Source organism: Rhinoderma darwinii, chromosome 8, assembly GCF_050947455.1.
Source record: "Rhinoderma darwinii isolate aRhiDar2 chromosome 8, aRhiDar2.hap1, whole genome shotgun sequence".
In the NCBI taxonomy this organism is placed as follows: domain Eukaryota; kingdom Metazoa; phylum Chordata; class Amphibia; order Anura; family Rhinodermatidae; genus Rhinoderma; species Rhinoderma darwinii.
In genome coordinates this window covers 111,698,568-111,709,912 of record NC_134694.1, presented here as the reverse complement: position 1 = coordinate 111,709,912, position 11,345 = coordinate 111,698,568, and the positions used below count along the sequence as shown (strand labels likewise).

Here is an 11,345-nt window from a genome sequence, read left to right as displayed (position 1 = left end):
TGTAGAAGAGACAGAGCAGACGCTAAAGGACTATTCCCCTTCATATGACAACTACACTACTCCCATTCAGTGTCCTTCCCTCTGCGTGTCATTGAAGAACATGTGCTTTGCCCTCACTTAAGACGACTATATCCGACGTCACGCCCCATTTACTTTATCAGCCAATCAAATTACGCTAAAGATGGGAAATTAAAACAGTAGCCAATGGGAAGGTGGTTATGGCGTAAGACCTAATCTACAGTGCTGGAACGCAGACCGCGGAAGTGCCGCTCAAAAGCTACGTAGGGCGGATACATGGCAGATACCGTTTCCCTAATTGGACATCAAACTCACACCTCTGAGCTCCTATTGGTCCGTAAGGTTTTTCCGGCAGAAAGCTCAACAGTCGGATTGGCTAATGGCGATTTACGTCTTCTCCCTCTATTGGATGTCGGTCACTTCTCGGGTGCGTTCTGTCCTCGGCGGTTGCCGGCTCTAGTTGAGTGACGTCACGCCCGTTTGCCGGTCTCCGCTGAGGGGCGCTGCGTTGGGTGACATGGCACTGTGTGTGCGGAGGCTCCGCGGAGCTCCCTGGCTTGGGAGTCGCTGGAAGAGCGGGATACGCGGTGCTGGTGGAGCGGCGGGGAGACTCCGGGAGAGCATGCGGGTGAGTGCAGGGGATGGGCGGTAAATGCTCCCAGCTGCTCTTCGTCCTATACAGTATACAGCTTCATATTCCGTTACCTGTGACTGGCAGGAAATGATGCCTCCAATCTAGTGCACAGAATAACTTGTAACATTACCCCCAGGCATCCGCTGACTGGACCTCAGAGCAAAATGCCTTGTTGCCTATAGCAACCAATCAAGATCCAGCTTTCATATTTGCAGCACAGATTTGAAACTCAAACCTGAGTGCTGATTGGTTGCTATGGGCAACGGGAACCGTTTAGTCAGTTTTGGGTCCTATGTCTTGATTAGGGGGTGTATTGTGTTTTTTTGGGGGCAGATGTTTATTGTGTGTCCCCGAAAAGGTCAGAAAATACTTATTTTTTATTTTTTTTAGGCGGGAATATAATTTTTATGCTGAATTTCCTGCTTGTAACCGGAGCAGCTGCGATTACAAAGCAAGAAGGTCCCTTATAATGAGAACTGTTCTGGGTCTAGTTAGGCGTCACATGACCACCGTGACATCGCCGCTTCCTCTGCTCTATATACAGCGCTCATACGGGGAGATTTATTAAAAAATTTTCTCAGGAAGACAGACGTGGGGCCGGTTCTCTCACCCCGACAATTATAGCCGTTAACGTCGGGGGAAGCCGCGACTGGATGTACATGGGAAATGTAGCGTTACATGGCCGTCCGTGTCCTGCCTGGATACAGACGGAGCGGGGGACCCTCTTATATGCCCAATAATATGTCTTAATGAGACAACCCCTTTAATACTGGCGAATCGTACCGGTCTCTCCCCCTCTCTTGTTTCTGCCACTTTTCAGATTGGGGGGGGGGGGGGCGTTATACGGAACGTGACTGAATCCCCACCCATTTTCCTCCAATATATGGCGCCCAGCAGCGTACATTTACACGCGTCACCTACAAGGGGCCAGCACCGTGCAACAGCGGCCAGATCGTAGAAAACTCCAATCCCAGCCATGTAACCCTTTTGATGCTGCGATCGCAACGTCACAAGCCAAGGGGTCTCCCTTTGCCCCCTGATCGTCAGTCTCAGCGATAATGTGAAAAAAAGTGAATAAAAACACCCATAGGCTAATATAGCACCTGTAATGACGAATACGTTAAACGGACACCATTATAGCCGGCGGGTGACGTATGCGTTAAGCGGATGCCTGTGACGTATGCCGTACAGTGGCATAGTCACCCATAGACTTTCATGTTAAAAAAAACAACATATACTATTTTTTTACTGCATGCGTCCGGATAGATTCGGAAAATGTGCCAAAAACAGCCGAAGACGCCTTCCTTTGATTTTAATAGGAGGCGGAGGCGTCTTTTTCCTGCGAGCGGTAAAAGCGGGAGCATAAAAATAGCTCGTGTGAACAGCACAGTGTGTTTCCCATTGAAATCAATGGGACTGTTTGCCGATGTATTTCAAGTGTATTTTGAGCGTCCAATATCAGCCTGAATATAAGAACACCCTGAGGTTATGTTCACGCGCTTAACAAAAAAACGGCTATAAAATACGGAGCTGTTTTCAAGGGGAAAACCGCCCCTGATTTTCAGCCATCTTTTATGCATCGGGCGTTTTTTGATTCGTTTTTTTTTACGGCCGTTTTTAGAGCTGTTTTTCTATTGAGACCATCAAAAACGGCTCAAGAAGTAACGTGCGCTTCTTTTTTTACGCGCCATTTTTAAAAACTGCCACGTAAAAAAACTCCCTGTGTGAACGGAATGCTGTTTTTCCCATTGAAATCAATGGGCAGATGTTTGGAGGCGCTCGGCCCCCATAATTTCAGCCATTTTTCAGGGCGTTTATGGCCGTGTGAACATCCCCTTAACGGTATGAATGAAGCAAGAACACGCTGCATCCGGAAAGCCAAAACGAGGGGCGTCCTTATGGGTTAAATAAGATGTTCACTTTATCTATCAATGTATTTATGCAAGAAAACCGGCGTCAATATAATAATAATGTGTATCCAGGGGACAAAAAATAAATAAAAAAGTCTGGATGTCTCGTGCATATAAAAAGGCCTCATTCTGGAATAAAAACCCTTAACGTTTATTCCCGTCACTTTCTGATCCTTTTGTGCACAAAAATGGTACCAATTATAGCTACAGCTCGCCCCGCAGAAAACATGCCCTGACACTGCTCTATAGACCGAAACATAAAAAACGTCTGGCTCCCATGAAGGGGTTAATGCAAGCTCCGCTACTTCATGTGCAGCCTGATATTTGCATAATAACACGTATCGCTTGTTCGTAGTTTCCTGATTTCTATCGTTACCGTTTTGTTTCCCTGTTGGCTCCTTAGTAACCTTTTTGTTTTGTACCAGGCTCGAGATGCCATCTTGTACCGAGAACTACGGCCCTGCCCACGCCTCGCCGCTCCTCTGAGACGACCTCTGCCATCCCTGACACCCGCGCTGTCCGCATGTATCCTGCCCATAGGACCCAAGATGTGTCTACCAGCATGGGAACCGGACAAAGCCCGAGAAGCGCTGACAAACTTTTTAAAACAGAAGTTACCTCCACAGCCGATGCCATGTGCCAAGCCCAGCAGCGTGCCCCATGTGGAGTCGGAGTGCTGGCACCTCAGTAGTTCTCAGCTGGACTCTTTTAGAAGCTTGTTTGAACCCGGAGTCTGTAGGACCCCATACCAGGCTATGGTGTTACCCGTACCCGCCGTACAAGAAGGGTTATTAGCGTTTACGCCCAGCAAGAGGGCTGGGACCGGCCAAGTCCCTGGAAGTGACAAATCAGACATGGAACAACACTTGGCATTGATGCACGAGAAATTAAGGGATGAGGTGAGTTCGTAGGTAGGGATTTAGCAGCCGCAAAGAGGACCCGCAAGTCATTGCCACCATTTTGTATATGTTAAAGCCGCTCCCGTGACAACGGGCTGGAAGCTCCTGGCACATCCGTGTTTCTGCTGCAGTGCAAATGTAGAAAAATAGGGACTCGTATAGGACCGGCCCCTGCCTCAGGCGTTTTCTACTACTGATTGTTTCCATTTTATTTCTCAGTTGCCCAATTTCTTATGGAAGCCGGCGAATTATTCATTGTACAGGAAGGATGTGGAGTTCATCAGTAACATGCTGCACGTGCGCTTACGGTAAGAGCGGAGTAGTCGTATATAATTTCTGATTCCTCTGCTGGAACGTAAGGGTGCGGCTGAGCCGGCGATGGGCGACACACTGCAAACTAACCAGGAGCCAACCCCCCATAGACCTCAAGACAGAATCACCCCAAAAAATACATCGCTACATATCGCTAGCATATTTTAGGGCACTTTTAGGCAGGTCTGTAATAACGTGTATATATGGCTTTTCTATACATTGTACGCCCTACTATGCAGTAAGGGAGGGGAGGGGAACCTCATTGAACCGGGTCTGGCCGCAGGGTTAGATCTTCCTGTCCTTGCAGCGCTGCAGCGTATAGATTTGCAAACGGACGGACCATTTATGTTGTATTAGTCTCTTGTTTCTGTCTCTCTCACAGCGGCCTCGTAAAGTACCAGCTCTTCCTGACCATCACCCGGCTGCTGCTCTTGTGTTATTTCACCAACTCGCAGATCTCTGTGCTGAAGCTGACGTCTCACCCTGAGAATAACACCATCCAGGCCCGCTGGTCGTTCTCCGGCCTCCCGCTGCACTCTCTCTTCCTATACTTCTTCCGCTCCGAGAAGAGTGAACTGTACAGGTGACAAATATCCACTGTATGTGGCCTCGAGGAGATTAGTAGGATCTGGTTGTCGGCAGCACGGGATATGTCATAGACATCAGATCGTGGGGGTCGCCTTCTGCCCCCAATGTTCATCTGGACAGACCCCTATGTGTTTCTGTTTTAGGCTGCGCTAATGAGATAAGTATGGCAGTGTCTGGTATTCAAGTGAGCTGCAATACCAGGCACAGCCTATGGACAGAAGCGGCGCTGTTTCTGGAAAGCAGCTATGTTTTTCTAATCTCGTTTTTTTTTTTTCTAATGCAGTGGTGACGCACAACTACCAGTTCATTTGAGCATACAATAAGGCTGCGTACGTGTACACACACACACACACACACACACACACACACACACACACACACACGGGATACGCTGTGTAAAAGCACACAGCGTATCCGCCCTGGTTGCCGCAGGTGTCGTTTTTTGGCCAGAATGTCCACTGCCGAAATCCTGCAATAGAAAAAAAAAAGAATATACTTACCGTGGTGATGCGTCCCAACGACAGCCTGACGTTCTGCAGCCCTGGAATGACGTTTCAGCCCATGTGATCGCTGCAGCTTGTGATTGGCTGCAGCGATCACATGGGCTGAAATGTCATTCCAAGAGGCCGGCCTGGACTGCGAAACACAAAATTCTGGGTAAGTATAAGATTTTTTTTAAATTATGAGTTGTGATTTTTGAGGTGAAATTGCAGCTTTTCCGCCTCAAAAATTGCAACTTCTGCTATTTGTTGTAGGTTTTACCTCCACATTGAATTCCGTGGGGAAATCCTGCAACAAACAAGCAGAAAATAAGCAAATACCATTGACGTGATGTGGACTAGAAAAAACTGCACCGCAGGTTACTTTCTGAGCGTTTTTTTTTTTTTCCGCTTCTCATTTAGGCCGGATTCACACGAGCGTGTTCAGTCCATGATACGGACAGTATTTCCCGGACCAAATGCACTACAGGGAGCCGGGCTCCTAGTTATCTATGATGCTAGGAGTCCCTGCATAGTTATCTATGATGCTAGGAGTCCCTGCATAGTTGTCTATGATGCTAGGAGTCCCTGCATAGTTGTCTATGATGCTAGGAGTCCCTGCATAGTTGTCTATGATGCTAGGAGTCCCTGCATAGATGTCTATGATGCTAGGAGTCCCTGCATAGTTATCTATGATGCTAGGAGTCCCTGCATAGTTATCTATGATGCTAGGAGTCCCTGCATAGTTATCTGTGATGCTAGGAGTCCCTGCATAGTTATCTGTGATGCTAGGAGTCCCTGCATAGTTATCTGTGATGCTAGGAGTCCCTGCATAGTTGTCTATGATGCTAGGAGTCCCTGCATAGTTATCTATGATGCTAGGAGTCCCTGCATAGTTGTCTATGATGCTAGGAGTCCCTGCATAGTTGTCTATGATGCTAGGAGTCCCTGCATAGTTGTCTATGATGCTAGGAGTCCCTGCATAGTTATCTATGATGCTAGGAGTCCCTGCATAGTTATCTATGATGCTAGGAGTCCCTGCATAGTTATCTGTGATGCTAGGAGTCCCTGCATAGTTATCTGTGATGCTAGGAGTCCCTGCATAGTTATCTGTGATGCTATTAGTCCCTGCATAGTTATCTATGATGCTAGGAGTCCCTGCATAGTTATCTATGATGCTAGGAGTCCCTGCATAGTTATCTATGATGCTAGGAGTCCCTGCATAGTTATCTGTGATGCTAGGAGTCCCTGCATAGTTATCTGTGATGCTATTAGTCCCTGCATAGTTATCTATGATGCTAGGAGTCCCTGCATAGTTGTCTATGATGCTAGGAGTCCCTGCATAGTTGTCTGTGATGCTAGGAGTCCCTGCATAGTTGTCTGTGATGCTAGGAGTCCCTGCATAGTTATCTGTGATGCTAGGAGTCCCTGCATAGTTGTCTATGATGCTAGGAGTCCCTGCATAGTTGTCTATGATGCTAGGAGTCCCTGCATAGTTGTCTATGATGCTAGGAGTCCCTGCATAGTTGTCTATGATGCTAGGAGTCCCTGCATAGTTGTCTATGATGCTAGGAGTCCCTGCATAGTTGTCTATGATGCTAGGAGTCCCTGCATAGTTGTCTATGATGCTAGGAGTCCCTGCATAGTTGTCTATGATGCTAGGAGTCCCTGCATAGTTGTCTATGATGCTAGGAGTCCCTGCATAGTTATCTATGATGCTAGGAGTCCCTGCTTTGCTGCGGAAAACCCTCCTGTACTGAAAACATGGATAACTATGACGCTAGGAGCCCGGCTCCCTGCAGTGCGTTCTGTCCGGGAAATGCGGCCGATATACTGCTATCGTATTGTGCTGCAGATTTTCCTCAACAAATTCCGTTGTGGAAACTGCCGTTGTGAATTTTACCCTTAGGGTGACTGGCACAAGTCACTGGGCAGACATTATCTGATTAGAATCATAAAGCAGTGCTCTCCAGCTGTTGCAAAACTACAATTCCCACCGGCTGTCAGGGCATGCTGGGAGTTGTAGTTTTGCAACAGCTGGAGAACCCCAGATTATGGGTCATTGGTGTCGGGGATGCAATTACTCTATTCCCAGACCAATATTCTCAGTACTTACATTGACTACAGCCAGCCTGATAACAGGGAACAATAGTGGATTCACAGGCACGAAGATGAGGTGGGATATTTAATATCATTTTGTAACCCAAAGTGGGTCCATCTTTGTCTAGGGAGTAGATAGTTATGTTTTGTCCCCGTTTACATGGTCAGACGGAATATTCTTCTCGTTCTCAGGACATATGATGCCTTCTCCACCTTCCAGCTGGCTCATGATGGTTTAATATGTCTACATAAGGTAGAACGGGTAAGTGATAATATAGACAGGACTATTTTTACATTTTGGGTTGAAATCTTTGGTCAAATCATCTTTTCTGGACTGATGTCACTTTCCTCCCCTCTGTCCTCTGCAGGTTATGCCGTCTCCACCCATCACTATAACCAAAAAGACGTTATTGGCCGCGGCTCTGCTTGCTCTGGGGCTGGGAGAAGATCGACCTGCTCTAAATCTTCTTTCTAGCCCTAAAATGCCCCATGAACTGTGACCATATGCCTTTCCTAGGAGCATATCTCCCCCCCCCCCCTCATTGCACTGCTGCTGCCCCTTCGCAAGCCCCATGTAATACGGCGGGAGAGACAGACTGTGGCATCCACCCTTTAGTGGCCATAGAGACGGAGTCACAGATCTGCCTGCTCTATTAGGAGTTAATAGAGAAGCAGAAGACCAACTGCATCTTTACATGGCGAGAATAAGCCTGTGCCCATAGTCTATTATACCATCCTTAAGTTGTAGAGTCTTATCTGTATCAGAGCGCAACAGGAGGTAGGCTCCCCCCTGAAATACTCTGCACTGCTGTGTCTGCATGCGCAACCTTGAACTTGCCTGTGGATGTGTAACATATACTGTACATAATTAAATTATAACAAATTACCAGTGTGTCTACAAATTGTCATCAATAGGATTTACAGTCAATAATTCTACTGAAGTTTCGTTAGTTCATCTCCCAGGATAGAGAGCTATTTAGAGAGAGAGAGAGCGAGCTATTTAGAGAGAGCGAGCTATTTAGAGAGAGCGAGCTATTTAGAGAGAGCGAGCTATTTAGAGAGAGCGAGCTATTTAGAGAGAGCGAGCTCTATTTAGAGAGAGCGAGCGCTATTTAGAGAGCGAGCGCTATTTAGAGAGCGAGCGCTATTTAGAGAGCGAGCGCGCTATTGAGAGCGAGCGCGCTATTGAGAGCGAGCGAGCTATTGAGAGAGAGCGAGCTATTTAGAGAGAGAGCGAGCTATTTAGAGAGAGAGCGAGCTATTGAGAGCGAGCGAGCTATTTAGAGAGAGAGCGCAAGCTATTTAGAGAGAGAGAGCTATTTAGAGAGAGGGAGCTATTTAGAGAGAGAGCGAGCTATTTAGAGCGAGCGAGCTATTTAGAGAGCTGTTTAGAGAGTGAGTGCGAGCTATTGAGAGCGAGCTATTGAGAGCGAGCTATTGAGAGCGAGCTATTGAGAGCGAGCTATTGAGAGAGAGCTATTGAGAGAGAGCTAGCTATTTAGAGAGAGCTAGCTATTTAGAGAGAGCTATTTAGAGAGCTATTTAGAGAGAGCGAGCTATTTAGAGAGAGAGCGAGCTATTTAGAGAGCTATTTAGAGAGAGTGAGAGCGAGCGAGCTATTTAGAGAGTGAGTGCAAGCTATTTAGAGAGAGAGAGAGCTATTTAGAGAGAGCGAGCTATTGAGAGAGAGCGAGCTATTGAGAGAGAGCGAGGAGCGAGCTATTTGAGAGAGCGAGCGAGCTATTTAGAGAGAGCGAGCTATTTAGAGAGTGAGTGCGAGCTATTTAGAGAGAGCGAGCTATTTAGAGAGAGCGAGCTATTTAGAGAGAGCGAGCTATTTAGAGAGCGAGCTATTTAGAGAGAGAGCGAGCGAGCTATTTAGAGAGAGCGAGCGAGCTATTTAGAGAGCGAGCGAGCTATTTAGAGAGCGAGCGAGCTATTTAGAGAGCGAGCGAGCTATTTAGAGAGCGAGCGAGCTATTTAGAGAGTGAGTGCGAGCTATTTAGAGAGAGCTATTGAGAGCGAGCTATTGAGAGCGAGAGAGCTATTGAGAGCGAGCGAGCTATTTAGAGAGAGAGCGAGCGAGCTATTTAGAGAGAGAGCGGGCTATTTAGAGAGAGAGAGCTATTTAGAGAGAGAGAGAGCGAGCTATTGAGAGAGAGCGAGCTATTGAGAGAGAGCGAGCTATTGAGAGAGAGCGAGCTATTGAGAGAGAGCGAGCTATTGAGAGAGAGCGAGCTATTGAGAGAGAGATATATATATTTAGAGAGGTTAATCCACTTAACTGGCTTGTGATTTGCTGACACAGAGTTGTTTGATATTCTAGAATTAGAAGAGTTAGAGGTGGCGAAAAAAAGGAGCTACAGCTAGCAGCCAATCACTTTGCAGCTCAGCGATCCTTTGGAAGTAAACTTTGTCCTCATTGGTTACTGGAGGCAAATAGGTCACCCGTTAAATCCTATTGGTACTAAATTAATAATTGGACAAATCCTTTAAGCTGCTGGTGCAGCTCCTGTGACCTTTGGCAAACCGCTGATTTTGCTGGGGGAAGTTGCATTGGGCTGTTTATTTACCTAACAGCGGCCACTACAGGGGATATGTAATATTACATGCAGCTTATGGAATACAGGACTGCCAGAGATATAGCTTCTGCTTATTAGCATCTCTGCTCTAGGTCAGAGGGGGGCCCCTATCTATGACATCTATAGACACCAGTAGGACATATGGAGAGCAGGTGTCCAGGTGAGGAACCACCTTTCAATTTTATTACACCCATCACTGATAATTGCAGATAACACTTTTAATTGGCACTTTTTATTTAAATTATCGCCTTTTCCAGCAGAAATCCTAGAAATGTTGAATAATTTAAATACAAATGGGTAAATTAATTAAAGGGGTTATCCAGGACCGGATAACTGATGACCCATCCCCAATATAGGTCATCAGTATGTGATCGGTGCGGGTCAGACACCCCAAACCGCTTTGCCACTCCAGCTGCTTTGAACGGTATGGAGTCAAAAACAGATGGCTCCGACCACTGCACAGCAGCTGTTCTACAGAGCTGCTCCGAAATAAATCTATTTCCAACTACTGCATCCCATTCGAAACATCCGGAGTGCCAGATCGGTGCGGGGTCCGGGTATTGGACCTGTAATAATCATATACTGATGATTTATCCTGGGGATGGGTCATCAGTTGTCCGGCCGTGGACAACTCTAATGTTTGTGTCTAGATAGAAATTTGACATTTCATTTTAGACTAATTTAAGAGCAGATGTTTGCACCGGACTAGACACTTTTAAAGTGTGCTTTTAAAAAAAAAAGTGGCGTGCCAACCAAGAAGTGGTATAAGAGCTCAGGCAACAGTTCTCTTCAGTGCCCTATAAGGTTTTTTTTTTTTTTCTTTTGCAGCTCACAGAACCCCATTCATGTATCAGTTGTTTGTTTTTGTGGATCCGTGTCTTCCACAAACTATAGAACAGGTCCTATTCTTGTCCATTTTGGCGGTCCGTCTCACCCATTGCAGTGTATGGGTCTGCAAAAAAAATTAAAGTGGATAGCGCACAGCAGCCACTAGACCAGTGTTTTGTAGTCCACAAAACAGAGATGGTCGTGTGCACAGCGCAAGAGAAAAAAAAAAAAAGTCCAGCAATATGATCCACGGTGATAAACTTGGCGCATCTTTGGACTGCCTGGTCTAAAGCCCATACTAGTTAGACCTCTTATTAGATCTGCCCCACAGTATATACAGTGCAGGATATTTCATTATACAATTATTAAAGAGGTTGTCTTTCTTCCAAAGACGACACCACGCCTATATTATTATTTTTCTAATGTCCTCTAACAAACAGCGCTAGCCGTCATTAGCAACATCACCATTGGCCTCTGCGCTAGGTAGTAGAAAAGTAACTAGAAACTCTTTGCCTGCAATATTCCTTTAAGACTAAGAAAGTTGGATGACCACAACTGTAACGGCAGCCATATTGGTAGTCACCCAGCTTTTTGAGCCAGATATCATTTAGAAACGGACAGATAGGTTTTAGGGCTTGTTTAGACGAACGTGTAATACGTCCGTGCAACACGCGTGTCGTACGGACCTATGTTAGTCTATGGGGCAGTGCAGACAGTCCGTGATTTTTGCGCAGCGTGAGTCCGCTGCGAAAAAGTCACGACATGTCTTATATTTGTGCGTTGTTCACGCATCACGCACCCATTGAAGTCAATGGGTGCGTGAAAATCACGCATGCCACACGGAAGCACTTCCGTGGGACACGCGTGATTCGCGCAACAGCAGTAAAAAGTATGAATGAAAACAGAAAAGCAGCATGTGCTTTTCTGTTTACAAACATACAGTGTCAAAATGATGGTGGCTGCAAAACGCACACGCTCGTGTAAATCAGGCCTTA

The 11,345-nt window shown here is 46.4% G+C and overlaps 1 protein-coding gene across 1 annotated transcript; it reads left to right on the top strand.

Annotated features, from left to right (window-relative positions):
• The first annotated feature begins 238 nt into the window (after nt 1-238).
• Nucleotides 239-7,826, top strand: C8H6orf136 (chromosome 8 C6orf136 homolog). Its single transcript, XM_075836379.1, has 6 exons — nt 239-646; nt 2,988-3,461; nt 3,681-3,769; nt 4,156-4,356; nt 7,133-7,202; nt 7,309-7,826. Exons 1-6 carry the CDS (start codon nt 536-538, stop codon nt 7,438-7,440), a joined length of 1,077 nt encoding a protein of 358 aa, XP_075692494.1. The 5' UTR covers nt 239-535; the 3' UTR covers nt 7,441-7,826.
• The last annotated feature ends 3,519 nt before the right edge of the window (nt 7,827-11,345 follow it).

What these genes read in the sequence shown, in the direction of transcription:
- C8H6orf136 (XM_075836379.1), top strand. Translation starts at nt 536, where the DNA reads ATGGCACTGTGTGTGCGGAGGCTCCGCGGAGCTCCCTGGCTTGGGAGT. An exon ending in GACTCCGGGAGAGCATGCGG is followed by an intron (nt 647 to 2,987) that starts GTGAGTGCAGGG and finishes GTTTTGTACCAG; the next exon opens with GCTCGAGATGCCATCTTGTA. An exon ending in ATGCTGCACGTGCGCTTACG is followed by an intron (nt 3,770 to 4,155) that starts GTAAGAGCGGAG and finishes TCTCTCTCACAG; the next exon opens with CGGCCTCGTAAAGTACCAGC.